Below are 14,648 nucleotides of genomic sequence, written 5' to 3' on the forward strand. Positions count from 1 at the left end.
AGTGCAGACTTCTGTGTTAGAGGAAGGCAGAGCCCTCTCCTCTTGGGGCTACAAGTAGCTCCTGGGAGCCTCTGAACCCCCTTAGGAACCCCTGCTTTTCCCCAGTGAACTCCTTTAGAGCAAAGGTAGGAAATCTGTGTTCAAGTTGATTTTTAGAATGGCTCCAGCAACAGGAGGCTAGGGTTGGGTTTCTCCAGCATCCTTAGGCCTAAAGCAGGGTTCAGGATTCAGGAAGCCATATCATGCCCTTTCCCCATATTCAGCAGAGAAGCACCCACGCCCACGCTGAGTCAGGACTGGCTACCTATGTAACTCTCCAAATTCTGCTCCTACTAGTAGATATAATTTATCCAAACCATGGAGTGAGATTCAACCCATTTCCAGAAAGTTCTTCCTGCCTCCAAACTGTGTAACCTTTGAAGAGTCTGCCTTGACGCTGGTTTTTAAAGTTTTCGAGTGAAAAATAAGAGAAAACAAAAACAGGTCTTTTATAAAGCCAAGCTTTATTTATACTCCCACAGAATGTTCAAATAAGGAAGAGGAGGCCATGAGAAGCCCAGGACAGGACCTGGGGCCAGAAGTGGAGGGGGGCATGGACGCTGAGCTGAGGGAACAGACCAAAAAGTAAAGGCAGTGGGAATTGTCACAACTTGAAAGTGGGCTCCGTGGTTGGCTGTTGAGAAAGTCATGTTCAAGTTTACCCCCATCTCATTCCTTCCAGTGTGTGAGTGTGCAGGGACTCCCCGATTCGGAACAAATTCGCCCGTGTAATCCACAAATCTAGAACTCATGATTCAGGCTGTATGCTTCTCTTACTACTTACATCAAAATCAGTAGATTGGAAACCAGAGAGTAATTTGCTTTAATCTTTATATTTCATTTTTATTATTACTCCTACTTACTGATGAAGCACAGTAAATGCTATTGGATAATTACCTTGCTTTCCTCGTGTGTGTGTGTGTGTGTGTGTGTGTGTGTGTGTATGGTTTAAGTCTCCTTTGCAGCATTTCTTAGAAACTGTTGATGGAAAAAACAAATAAGTGAGAAGAATGATTGGTTTACCCTTTAACTGGTTAGCCTCACAGAGTGAGGTATAAGAAAAGAAATTTGGTGTAAAATATTTTAGCGTTTTGAACACCCATGGCTTTCCCATGTCATGTTAATAGTAAAGAAAAAAAAGAAATAGTCTTTTGTTTAATTTTTCTCCCCCTCATTGTCCTCACCAGGCTGTCTTTTCCATGGATGGTGTTGTACTTGTAATGCAGCTAATTGTATGGTGTGGAAGTCTCACACATGATACATTTCAGGACTGTAGCTGGGAGGGTTGTTGTTGGTTTTTTTGTTTTGTTTGTTTGTTGGTTTTTTTGTATGCAGTGAAACTCCCAAGGCTAGTTAATCGCCTGCCATGAGGCTTCAGGAAGATGTCAACAGAAACAATATGTTGACACTCACTGAAGTTCTCCATCGGGGAAAATTTGTTTTCCACACGGGCTGCAGCTGGAAAAATCTGAAGAGCCCTATAAAACCTTGAACGCTAATAGAGTATGTTTTTTCATTTAATAAATATTTATTGGGCACCTTTTATGTGCCAGGCACCGTTCTGGGTGCCAAGGATACAAAAGTGAACAAAACTGACAGTGCCCCTGCTCTCATGGTGGGAAGAAAAAGACAGAAAACAACTAAATGGATTAACCAGTAATGAAGTCATTTCACATGGTGATAAGTGCTATGGAGAAAACAGAGTGATGTGTAGAGAGGGACAGTGGGGTACAGTAGAAAAGGTGACCAGGGAAGGCTTCTCAGAGGAGGTGACATTTGAGAAGGATGAAGGGGTATGTAAGAATATACATGGCAGAGGCTCAGGTTGACTTCAGATTAGATCTATACTAAGGTCGTATGCTGGAAGCAATAGATGAAAATCCATATCATGCCCGAGGAGTGTGTGTGTATTGGATGCATTTTCTCTTATGCAAAATTCAACCCATTTTGGGTTTCTGTGACTCACTGTTACTTCCTGAATCACTTCACTTATCGTATTCTTTTCCGAGGCGGCCCAGCTCCAGTCTTGCTGGCTTTCTTTTCTGTGTTGATGTTGATGTGACTTTTGCAGTTAGAAAATCTAAGTGCTCCACCGATGCCCCTGTGCTGGGCTGGGCTCTGTGGGCGGGGGTGGGGTTGGAGGTGGTATTAACAGAAATCCAGAGGAGGAGGAGATCCTTCCTGTAGTCATCTGAGAGAGAGGAGGACCATGCTGAAGCAGAGACCCCAGTCCCTCTGTGCAGCACGTTGCTTTAGTAAAATTAAAGACGTGATGAAAATGGAAACTTCCTTGGGGGTACGGAGATCCTTCTCTGCATAATCTAGCAAAAAGGAAAACCATTGGACCCACTCATCCTCAAACACTTTTAAAATTTAAATTGCATGTGTTTATTTTTAAAGACAGTACATTAACAGTGTTCAAAACTCAAAAGAACCAAGAAGGTCACCCATTCTTGACTTCTGGGGCAACCAGTGATAATGGTTTAGAGATATTTTATATACGTCTGCGAGCAAAAGGGGGAAGATAGTCTTTCTCCCCTTTTATTAAACATATATGTTATATATGTGTATATACATGTATATATACATATTTAATATAGCATGGTAAACATAACATATAATACATAAAGAGCTTTCTGATTCTTTTCATTGCTAAATAGTATTCCATTGCTTGCACCATAGTTTAGTTAACCAGGTCCCTATTGTTGGACGTTTCGGTTGTTTCAGTCTTTTGTTAGAACACACGACGCTGCAATAAATACCTATTACGTATATCATTATATATGTATATATGAGGGAGTGTGGGATCTAAGGGTATGTGCTTTATAATGTTGAGAGATAACGCCAAATTACCTTCCAGAGAAGTCTCACTCCCACCAACAATGAAGCATACCCCTTTAAACCCAGCACCTGCAGTTATCAGGACAAGCTTCACTGTTGGCCTCTCGAGGTAGCTTGTTCAGGAAGCTGGTTGGCAAATCCTGGCACATGTACACTTTGGTAATTTAAAGAGAAAAAAAAGCAAGCAAGAAAGGCTTCCCTGCCATAAGTCCAAGTTCTAGAGAGAATACCGATGCTTCTTCTCTAAGGTATCAAGTAAATAAATCTGTATTGACCCAAATAAGACCTTTCTAGCCCCTTCCCCATCTGTATCCACCATGCTCCAAAAATAAATAAAATAAAATAAGCTCTAATAACAACTGCAGTGCAGCTCCTAACTCACTTAAAATGGATGAGTGGTGGTGCTTTGTAAAGTGTTTTTATTTACTTCTAAATTTTAAAGCAAATCCCAGACACTATGTCATTTCACCCCCTACATATTTCATTATGCATCTCTAAAAAACTATGATCATTTCTTTAAATCACCATAGTCATAAAGCTATGATTGCAAGTAACAAAATCATCAGTAATTCTTTAGAATTATCTAATATCAAGTCCATATAACTAAATTTTCCTGATCGACTCAAGAATGTCTTTTTAAAATTGTTTTGTCCAGGGCTTCCCTGGTGGCACAGTGGTTGAGAGTCCGCCTGCCGATGCAGGGGACACGGGTTCGTGTCCAGGTCCTGGAGTATCCCACATGCCACGGAGCGGCTAGGCCCGTGAGCCATGGCCGCTGAGCCTGCGCGTCCGGAGCCTGTGCTCCGCAACGGGAGAGGCCACAACAGTGAGAGGCCCCCGTAGCGCGAAAAAAAAAAAAATTGTTTTGTCCAAATTGGTATCTGAACAAGGTCCTCAAATGACATTGAGGTGGTTCTGTTTCTCTTAATCTGAGTGACCTCCTCCTATCCTATGATTCACCTCTGTTGACTTTGAGGAAAGGAAGTCTGTTGTCCTGTGGAATGTCTCACACTGTGGATTTGGCTGTTCACTTTCTTGTGGCGCCATTTAGCTTGTTCCCCTACCCCTTCCGTTTCCCAATGCTAAATGGAAGTTAGCACTAAGGCTTGATCAGATTCGGCTTCAGCTTTATTGGCAAGAATGCTTCATAGGTGTTTCTGCCAAATGATGGTTTTAACGTGATGAATTCATCAAGAGAGATCTGGGCAGCAGCCTTCTCCTGAGCCTCACTTGAGAATGTTTCTATCCATCTTTATTTTAATCTGGTTTCCTATCTGTCCCCCTCTATACAAGCACTTTCCAAGAACCAGATCAGCTGTTTGAATCTGAGCTGATTAATAAAGAATGTGAATTAGAGATGGGAAGACAGGAGCCTGGCAAGTCCACACTTGGTCAGTGCCTGCCTGATGTCTCCCTTGGCTCTGTAGGCCAGGGTCTCTAATAGAACTTTCCATGATGATGGAAATGTTCTATATCCGCACATACAATATGATAGCCACTAGCCGTATGTGGCTAGTGATTACTTGAAATGTGACTAGTGTGACTAAGGAAGTGAATTTTTAATTTAATTTAAATTTAAATAGCCATGTGTGGCTAATGGCTGCCATATTGGATGGTGCATCTGTGGAGTCATTTATAAATGACTTGGGGCACAGACTTTTCCCGCCTCCCTTGGGACCTAAATGCTGCTTTTCCTTTTGAAGAAGTCATATTTAATCTATTTAGTTACATTGATTTTACAGAGCTGCCACTGAACTTAATGAGCAGTTCATGGGCTCCTAGTGAGCTACTAGTTGCACCAAATCTACCTGGGTTTGACTCAGAGCAGATGATGGAGGGAAATCACCATCGCAAGACAAAGCCAGACTCAGGCCAGATCCTGAGCGCATGTGGGATGCTGCTCCATGCGCCAAATTAATTTTTGATTAAATAGCAAAAATGTGCTTGCCATCAGGATGTGTGGTACAGGCATGTTATTGCTCAGTAGATGTGTGAAAGTAGACTTTAAAAAGAATCCCAGGTGCCAGTTTTTTCTTTTCAAATCATATGCCCAGTGTAACTGATGTCCACAGTGGTAGAGATATGAATATAGATATCATATCTGGATGTTTTCAAACTGGAAAAATGTTGAACATCTTCACTTTCAAAAGCATTGTATTGGGCTTCCCTGGTGGCGCAGTGGTTGAGAGTCCGCCTGCCGATGCAGGGGACGCGGGTTCATGCCCCGGTCTGGGAGGATCCCACATGCCGCGGAGTGGCTGGGCCCGTGAGCCACGGCCGCTGAGCCTGCGCGTCCGGAGCCTGTGCTCCGCAGCGGGAGAGGCCACAACAGTGAGAGGCCCGCGTACCGCAAAAAAAAAAAAAAAAAAAAAAAAGCATTGTATTGTTTGGGGCAAAGGGGTAGGTACCAAGATGATTAAGACATAGTCCCTACCCAAGAGGTGCTTGTAATCTAGTAATAGGTTATTATCCATTGAGTATTGTTGATGTGCTAAGCAGTATTCGTAATTCTCATTTGATCCTACAACACTGTGTATAAGGAAGGCATTGTTAGTTCCATTTTAGAGGTGAGGAAATTGAGGCCCAGGGAGGTTAAGTAAGTTACTAGCTCAGAGTAGCACATCTACTTGAAGGGTAGAGCCAGGATGCAAATCTGAGACCAAGCTACCATTATATTTCTCCAGGATTAGGGTAATCGTCTTCCGAGGAGTCTTCATATCCATGCTTCAAACCCCACCTTCTCACCATGTGTTTTCTCTGCTCAGAGCCCTGCAGTGGCTCCGCATCTCTCACCTAGAGTAAGAGGCAAAATCTTTACACAGGCCAACAAGAACCTATATGATCCACCCTGTTACCTCGCCGTCCACTCCTCTCTACCTCACTTGTTCTGCTCAGGCCACACTGGTCTGCTCTCAGTTTAGGGCTTTTGCACCAGTGGGTCACTCTTCTAAGAGTATGCTTCATCCACGTATCTAAATGACTCGCTCCAGCATCTCCTGTTAGTCTCTAAATAAAACGTCACTTTCTAATGAAACGTAATGCTGAACACACATTCTCCATCTTTTTAATCCACTTAATTTTGACCTATATCACCTGCTAACGTATTTTTTTTATTGGAGTATAATTGATTTACAGTGTTGTGTTAGTTTCTGGTGTACAGCAAAGTGATTCAGTTGAATTTACACATTGATCATGTGGGCACGATTCGGTTGTTCATTACAGTTGTATGTAATCTATTCTTTTTCAGATTCTTTTCCATTATAGGTTATTACAGCATATTGAATATAGTTCCCTGTGCTATACTGTCGGTCCTGCTAACGTTTTTCTTTTTTTTTTTTGGGTGTGTTGGGTCTTTGTTGCTGCGCGCAGGCTTTCTGTAGTTGTGGCGAGCGGGGGCTACTCTTCGTTGCAGTGTGCAGGCTTCTCATTGCATTGTGGTGCCTGCTGACATATTTTATAATTTACTTATTTATTGTTAATTGTCTATCATTACACTCCCCCCACCCCAGCATGCACATGAATGTAAGTTCTATAAGGGCAGGATTTTCCCACCATTTGTTCACTGCATTTTTGCAAACACCTGCAATGTGGCAGATACATATAGTGGATGTTCAAGAGATGTTTATTGACTAAAGATGAGTGAAACTCAGGTATGTCCAACTTCAAAGCCACACTTACTAATATTTTATATATAAATATGTACCTACTTGTTTAGGCCTGGTAAGTTGTCCTGGTTACTTTAAAACACAGAACTGTGTAGACCCATAGAGGAGAATCAGAGTAACCCATGCAGGTACTCGTCAGGCTGCCTGCCTTTAGTTTTAAGATCACTTGGCATAACGCTAATGAAGCTGTCACTTGTGGCTTCTCATAAGGCCAGTTGTGGACAGTGAGCTTCCACATATGAGGATACTGCCCCAGCACCGAAGAGTGGCTTTGTGTGTGTGTGCGTGCACCACGACTTTGTCCCCTACAAAAGCAGAAATACCAAGCTTGTTATCACCAGCCTTGTTGAAGGCTGAGATATGAGCCGATGATTAAGGAACGTGGTACCTTAGCCAGTGTAGGTAGTGAGGAAGAAAGGATGTAATCTTAGGATTAAGCCATAAGTTTTGCCACCCTGAAATTCAAATTATTTAATAGAAGTCATATTTCTCTTTTTTAAAAAATAGGTTATTCTTGGTGAGAATTTGACTTCTAATTGTCCGGAGGTTATCTATGAAATTAAAGAAGAAACACCTGTTTTCTACAAACTCGTTCCTCATCCTAAGAAGAATATCTACATCTATCTAACAGCTGGAAAAGAGGTAGGCAGAAATACTAGTTACTGTTTCTGTCTTATGAATACAAATTGTTTAATTGATGTCATTATCAAGTGGTGAAGCTTTTACTTTGAACTACTGAGTTTAAACACTGCTGCAGGCTTCAAGAAGACACGCAGTGGTACACAGGCATGGAATTAAAAACCTTACTGTCAGTAAGTAAGCAAGAAATATTACCTAGACAATTTTATTATTGGCTGTATTTCCAGTGCCAAGTTTTTTAGAGAAAGGTATGCTTGCAAATGGGAGCGTAATCAGCGAGGTAACTGTATTTACACATTGATCATGTGGGCATTGAATGGTTAGATGCATTTATGAATACACCCGATGGGATTGGCTTTGGAATTTGGGGTTAATATCAGGCCATAGTCTCATACACATTCATGAACCGGGAAATATATGGCACTCACCCTCCTTCTCTTAATTTATCTGGCTGTTTTAGTTTTTCTTCTTGCTTCAGCTTACTGAAATAAAAAGGATACCTTTTTACATTTTATTCATTTTTACAAAGTGCTTTCACCAAGGGAAGGAGGAGGGGAACTAATTGTTACTGAGCCCTTACTGATGCTCTGCTAGTTACTCTTCCAAAGAGGGTCTCTCTAGATGCATAGAGTTGTACACACACACACACACACACACACACACACACACACACACACGCAAACCGCAAAGTATAATAAACAATGTTAATGAAATCTGTCAATAATCTAGTGAGATAAAAATTACCCTTGTTTTATATATGAAGACCTAGGACTAAGGGAGATTAAATATCTTCTCAAGGATATAGATAGAGAGCCTTGTCAGGGCTAGGACTTAAATTCTACCTGATGTTAAAGCCCATGATAAATGGGGTCAAACCCCAAATTTGTGAAAACCAAACAGGCAATTCTGGCATGGTTGTTTTGACCCATGACCATTTGAACATATAAAGTGCAAAGAAGATAAGTGAGACTTACATAATTACATAATGGATATAACAGATACCCTCGGCCCACCCTCCTTTTCCATTCTTTTCCTCTCAGTCGTCCTATGGAGAAGAGCAATGACATCAATCTCCACGTGCTGGCCAAGTCGCAGAGAAGGTGTGCGGCACCTTTTCACTTCTGACATGTCTAAAAAGGCTATATTGCCTTTTGCGTGTTGAAATGCCAGTTATTCAAACTGACTGCATTGAGATGGCCAGTGGATCTCATATACCTTTGTTCTTCACCGTACAGAATCTTTTTGACCAGCTTGCTTCAACATTTAAACACTGTCTATTATATTTCTTCCCCAGGGTTCTCGTATTTGAAAGATTTTTGTCTACTCAACAAACTGCACTTATTAAGTAACAATTCCCATTCTCAGACGTTATTTATCAAGGGCATCTCAAAACGGCCACTCAGAGCGCTGACTGTGCTACCACACAGAACTGATAAAATTCAGCTCAAAGCAAAGAAGATACTTGCAGCCTTGCTTAGTCTGTGCATGTTTTTCCAATCAGCTTTTTGAAACATTTCAAATAGCTCATAAATCCTTTCCCAGACCCCAGGACTGTAGGCTGAGAACCACAGTGAGAACTACCAGTAGTTGATAGGTCCTCACGTTCTGAAGGTGGAGAGTTCTAGTCTGGCCATTCAAAGCCTGAAGTCCTGGGAAGAGTTTTCCGCTGGGCATCAAAGCTGGTTATTCTTACCTTCTTCACTTAGATTCACTGCTAGAGATCCTATTAGTAAGACTTTGGTTCTCTGGTTGAGCCAGTATAAGCCCTAGAGAGACAAAACCTAAGGAAGGTCCTTTCCTAGACTCTTGGGGAGATAGTAACAGCCAAACTAAAATGCCCTGCTACATCCATAGAATCCTTGGTCATTAAAACAACCATATGGAAATAGATGCATTGCTGTGGAATAGTCCCCATAAATGTGTTAAGTTAGAGAAGCAGGTCCAATGTAGTATTTATGGTGGCCCTTCTTTCACATAGTTATGTTTGTGTGTTTAAGTACATGTAGAGTCGTTCTCATAGAATGTTCTGGAGACTCATTTTCCACTCAATGTTCTGAGCAAAAGTGGTCCCAGGAGCAGATGTTACTTACTGTACCACTCCTAGAGTATCATAATAGAGCATTCAAAGGCTCTCAGAAGCCTTGTGCCAAGGAAACGTATGCTTTTTCCCTGTGAGGTTTCACATGTTTGTTGGACCGTGGAAACTTTTCTCATGTAGTAGCAATAGCCAGCATTTATTGAGCATTTATTATGTGCCGGGCAACGTTGGTAATAACCCCGTGAAGTCAGCAGCACTATCACCGTTTCCCAGGTGAGAAAACAAGGTTGGAGAGATTCCGTGACATTTGTGAAAATCCCCCAGAATTACAAAGATGTGCTGTGAGCTACAAGGAAATGTCCACATTCTGGTTAATTCTGGCTCAGGCTGGTGGTCTGCCCGCCACATCTGTCAGCAGCACTGGGGACTGTGAGATGATGGGCGGTGGTTATCCTCCACGAAGTCAGCTTGGAATGGAAGGGTGTTGCTCGGGATAGCTCCTGCTTTTCTCACAAACCCCTTCTAGAACTCTCTATTTCTCTATATGTTTTAAGAAGTTACTTATACTTTCCAGCAGGTACAACTTCCTGGCTTAATGAATTCCACAGGTTTCCTGACTACGCTGTGGGATTTTGCCTACAGAAAGTGCACCGTGTGAGGCTCAGGTCCTCTCTGCCTCCCCCGCAACCCTGCTTGGAGGCTCTGCTGGCCTCCAGGGCGTGGGTGTGCCCAGTACCAGCGCCCACCTCAGGGGCTGCTGTTTTCTGACAACTGGAAGAGGCAGCTCTAGGGGCCAGGAATGATTGGAAAACTCCCCCTGTTTCTTTTATTTTCACCTCCAGCGGAGGGAGTGTGAGCGGTGAGCCAGGAGCGGAGGTGGTGGGTCACCCCTAGGAGGGGTGTGGGAGGGTGGTCCTCACTTCCATGTCAGGTGCCAACCTCGTGCTGACACTCCAGGTCAGAGCCTGTTGCTTTCCCCAAACGCTCACCTCCAAGGTACCATTGACTGTCACTGAAAACCAGGTGACCTGATTCCACGATCCTTGAAAGTCACTGTTGGCATATCAGAAACCTGACTGTGGATCAGGCTCACCTGTGAGAACTCTTAAAAAGGCAGATTCCTAGGCCCCACCCCAGACCTACTCAACTAGAGTCTCAGCGGCGGGGGGTCTGGGAATCTGCCCTTTCAAAGGCTCCCCAGGAGATGCTGATAAACTGCTTCATACCCTAGAACTTGAGAACCGCTGCCCGATGTCATTACACAGACGTTCGGAGTCTGAGTGGATAAATGTCTCTTTGTGGCCCTTCATCAGATAAGGTGTTGTAGTTTTTCTGGTGTTGCTCATAATTCCGTCTGAACTGCCGTCATCTTTATTTTTAGGTGAGGAGAATTCGTGTTGCGAACTGCAGTAAACATAAATCCTGTTCGGAGTGTTTAGCAGCGACAGACCCTCACTGCGGTTGGTGCCATTCGCTACAGAGGTATTTCCTGAGTTCTTTCTCACCAGCTCACGATTTCGAAACAGTGTCATGCGGCTGCACACTTGTTGCCCTACTTTAAGAATCCGTTCCAGTGACCTGGGGGGAACTGATCTCTGCGTCAACTAAAATACCAGCGTGTAATCTGAATCAATTCTCAGGGATGTTCCCAGTTGTGTCGGTGCTACTGAATCATTTGACCTGAACCACCGAGAGGGTCCCCAATGTGGAGGGCAGAGGTTGAGGGCGGGTTGGGGGAAGGATACCGGCGTAAGTTGGAGCTGTCACTTTAGCTTTTACTTTTCTACAGAGTTCTCCAAGACTGGAGAGAGATGCAAAATGTTCTCTGTCAGAGGAGATAAAAGAATAGGCGTGTTTGAAAATTTTCAGATGAATCCTCATGCTGTCACATGTTTGGTTGGCTCCGTGGAAGCCTGATTATTGACAATGTTGTCTCTGGATGCGCTGTACAGCTGTGCACAGGCCTGATGTGCAGTCTCAGTCTCCGGGCAGAATCTACCCAGCCTGGTCTTGAATTACGATGTTCACGACCCATCTAGGCCCAGGGCGACTTGTAGCAGCTTCCTCGCCATGGCAGCTCCCAGCGTCGCTGGGACCGGCCTGGTTGGATTTGCTGTTGCCATGGCAACCCAGTACTCGGGCTTTTGCTATAGAAGCAAGGAAGAGAGAGCCTGAGCTGCAGCTCAGGCAGGGGGAAAAAGAAAAAACATAACAGTGTCTGTCAGTTTGGTGCGTTCAGTTTTTAAAGGTGAAAAAGGATAAGAAAGAGTAGAACAGGTGCAGAGAAGCTGAAGGCTAAACAAGGGGCGATTTAGGGAAAGAAAGGAAGACTGGGAGTAGAATTGGGGAGCCTTTGGGGGAGGAAGGCAAGAGCAATGAAGGGAGAGGAGAAAAATACAGTATAAGCAAGAGGTTCAGGACACAAACGAAAAATATGGGGATGGAATTCATTAAGAGTTCATGGAGGAAGTCTGAAGCTGAGATGCAGGAAGACGCATAATTGCCCTTGCTTCTGCTGAGCTTCCTTACCGGGCTGCTTCCTTCAGAATCATCGGCAGACAAAAGAGGCAAGGCCAGGAAGATTCTCATGAATAATTGTAATTGGGTAGGAACGTTTGCTTCTTGTCGCTTGCCTAAGACTAGAGTTTAAGAAATTAACTGATCATGAACAGCACTGCCTCGCCACACACCCACTAAGCAGTTTTGCCATAATCTTTCTGATCTGTTCCATTTATGTAGCTTCTCTGTCTATATTTGTAGAGCTCTGTGCAGGAGTTAATTCAGTGACAGCAGTGGAGATGGTGGTGATGGTCACAGTGGTGATGGTGATTAAATAGCCATGCGTAGCAGCTAGGGGCTACTCTTTTGGCAAACACAGGTCTGGCGTTCATAGGAGATGTCCGAGCTGGTGATATGACTCTGGGGGTTAGTAGTATTCCGATGGTACATCGTGAAGTCTTCAGACCAGATGAGGGAGGGAGTGTAGATTGAGAGGAGGATTAGTTGGAAAACTGAGCGTTGAGGCGGTACAGTGTTTAGGGGTCAAGGAGATGAAGAAGTAACAGACGGGGAGAGAAAAACCAGAAGGGGAAGCGGAAAGACTAAAGAAGCTGGCCTGCTAGAAGCCCAGGGAAGAAGGGAGGACGGGAGCGGTCCATTGTGCCAGATCGTGCAGAGAGGTCAGGCAAGAGAGGAAGAGAATGGAGCCACTGGACTTAGCAGGCGATGACTGGTACGGTGACAAGGACAGGAAGTGGTGCTAAAGCTGTAAGAGAGGGCTTCCCTGGTGGCGCAGTGGTTGAGAGTACGCCTGCCGATGCAGGGGACACGGGTTCGTGCCCCGGTCCGGGAGGATCCCACATGCCGCGGAGTGGCTGGGCCCGTGAGCCATGGCCGCTGAGCCTGCGCGTCCGGAGCCTGTGCTCTGCAACGGGAGAGGCCACAGCAGTGAGAGGCCCGTGTACCGCAAAAAGAAAAATTAAATAAAGCTGTAAGAGAAAATTAGAAGAGGGCAGAGTGGAGACAACTCTTTCGAGGAGCTTTGCTGAGAAAGACAGCAGAAAAATAGAGCAGACGTTGGAGGAAAAAGTGGAGTCCAGAGAGCTTTGGGGTTTTTTTAAGATACGTGAGATAGCAGTGTGTTTTTGTGCTGTCGGGAAAGTTCCAGTAGAGAGAGAGAAACTGATGATACAGGAGAGAGAAGGGAGAATTGTGGAGTGTTGTCTTTCAGCAGATGAAAGAAAATATGATCTTGTGTGCCAGCGGGGGGCCCAGCCTCGGCCAGGAGCATGGGACCCTTCATCCTTGGTCATGGGAGGGAAGGTGAAGAATATGGGCTCAGGAGCAGGTCGGTGATGGAAGCATGCACCGTGCCTTTGCATGTGCCTTTACATGATTTTCAGTAATGTAAGATGGGTGAGGTGAGGGAGGAAGCCCTGGAGTTGGAAGGGAGAAGAGAGAGAAGGTATGGGCCAGAGTGGAAGAGAGAACAGAGCCGGGAAGGGGAGAACAGTTGCCAGACAACATCAGGGCTCACTTGAAGTCAGTGGTCTTGCTTTTGAAGAGAGAGCCGTAAGCATGGGTTTGCTTTCACAAGCCATGTTTGCCTCCGTGGGCATAGTGGTAGGGTAGTGGAGAGTTAGATTTAGCCCGAGATGGGGCTTTGCCAGGAAATATGTTCAAGAGGGGAAAGTGGGGCCCAGAGCTGAGGGTGCCTACGAGGGATGAACAGTGATATGGATTTGGGTCCTTAAACAATAGTGGACCCTGGGCTCCAAGCCAGAAGTGAGCTCTAGGGAGGGATGTGAGGACACGAGGGGAGTGAGAGTTGTGAAAAGGTAGCCAGCTCTGTGCAGGGGAGGTTGTTTTGGGGTTTAAAACTTGTTGGACCTGGGGAACTGGAGGAAGCAGTAGTGGCCGGACTGTGGGGAACTTGGAATTAAGGTCATGGAGAGGGCGGAGTTATTGGTACTGACAAGGTGTGGGGTGTGATTGTGCAGCTGAAATAGGATGAAGGACAAGATCATTGGCAGAGAGGGTCAGGGAACTGAGGAGGGGTCAGAGTGTTCGGTGGGCCAGTCACCAAGAAGGACTATGGGAGCAATGTTGGAGAGACCAAGGAGGCAAACAGTCAAGAAAAGAAAGGAATTGCCCATGGGCGGGGTGGCCTGTGGATGGTCTTGACGAGGAGGGGCCAGGGGGGTCTGGCAGATGGCCCGATGGCGTGAGCTTCCGAGCTGGGGAGTGCAGGGGATGGGGCCAGGCTTGGAAAGAAAGGAAGAAGATTCATCCCGAGGAGGCAGCAAGAGACAAGTAGGACCACTGTGATGAGGGAGAGGAAACAGCCAGCCCTTGGTGGGCTGCAGGGACACAGTGTCCTTGGGGAGAGCCTGGTGAGCAAGACCAGCAAGGTGGTGAAGGGAACAATTGGAGAAGTTGAAGACATCAGGACTTTTACTGATGATGGGCTGTGATAAAGGAATCCAGCCTTCTGGAAAAGCCTGCTCACGGCTTCCCCTGCTTCTGCTCTTGTCCCCTCACCCCTGCCCCAAGAGGAGTGGTCTTGTAAAAATCTAAACCAGATCAGTTTACTCCCCAGCTTAAAAACCTCCACTGGCCTCCGTCGCAGAATTCAGTCTGACTCCCTTGCTCCCAGGGCCCGAATACAGGGCTTCCCAGAGTCGGGTCTTGGTTATTCTCAGACCTCTCATGCCACTCTCTCCTTCGTTCACTCGACCCCAGCCACACGAGCTTGCTTTCTGACTTAAGAATATGCCAGGCTTGTTCCTGCCTCAGGGACTTCTCACCTGCTGTTTCCTCAGTCTAGAAAATTCTTCCCCCCATCCTTCCACAGCTGGCTCCTTCTTGCTCATCAGGTCCCAGCATACATGTCTCCCTGCAATGACCCCGTCTGAAGTGGCCTCACC

The 14,648-nt window shown here is 45.2% G+C and overlaps 1 protein-coding gene across 1 annotated transcript in view; it reads left to right on the forward strand.

The window, feature by feature from the left end:
* PLXNC1 (plexin C1) overlaps positions 1-14,648 on the forward strand; it is a gene marked incomplete at both ends in the record, with an annotated part of 144,770 nt that overhangs the window by 24,453 nt on the left and 105,669 nt on the right. The window contains 2 exons of the mRNA XM_079715967.1: positions 7,053-7,187; positions 10,604-10,704. Of these exons, the coding sequence (XP_079572093.1) occupies positions 7,053-7,187; positions 10,604-10,704 (236 nt within the window). The remainder of the gene's footprint in view (positions 1-7,052; positions 7,188-10,603; positions 10,705-14,648) is intronic.

The sequence above is a fragment of the Hyperoodon ampullatus genome (genome assembly GCF_949752795.1).
Source record: "Hyperoodon ampullatus genome assembly, chromosome: 11".
NCBI lineage: Eukaryota > Metazoa > Chordata > Mammalia > Artiodactyla > Ziphiidae > Hyperoodon > Hyperoodon ampullatus.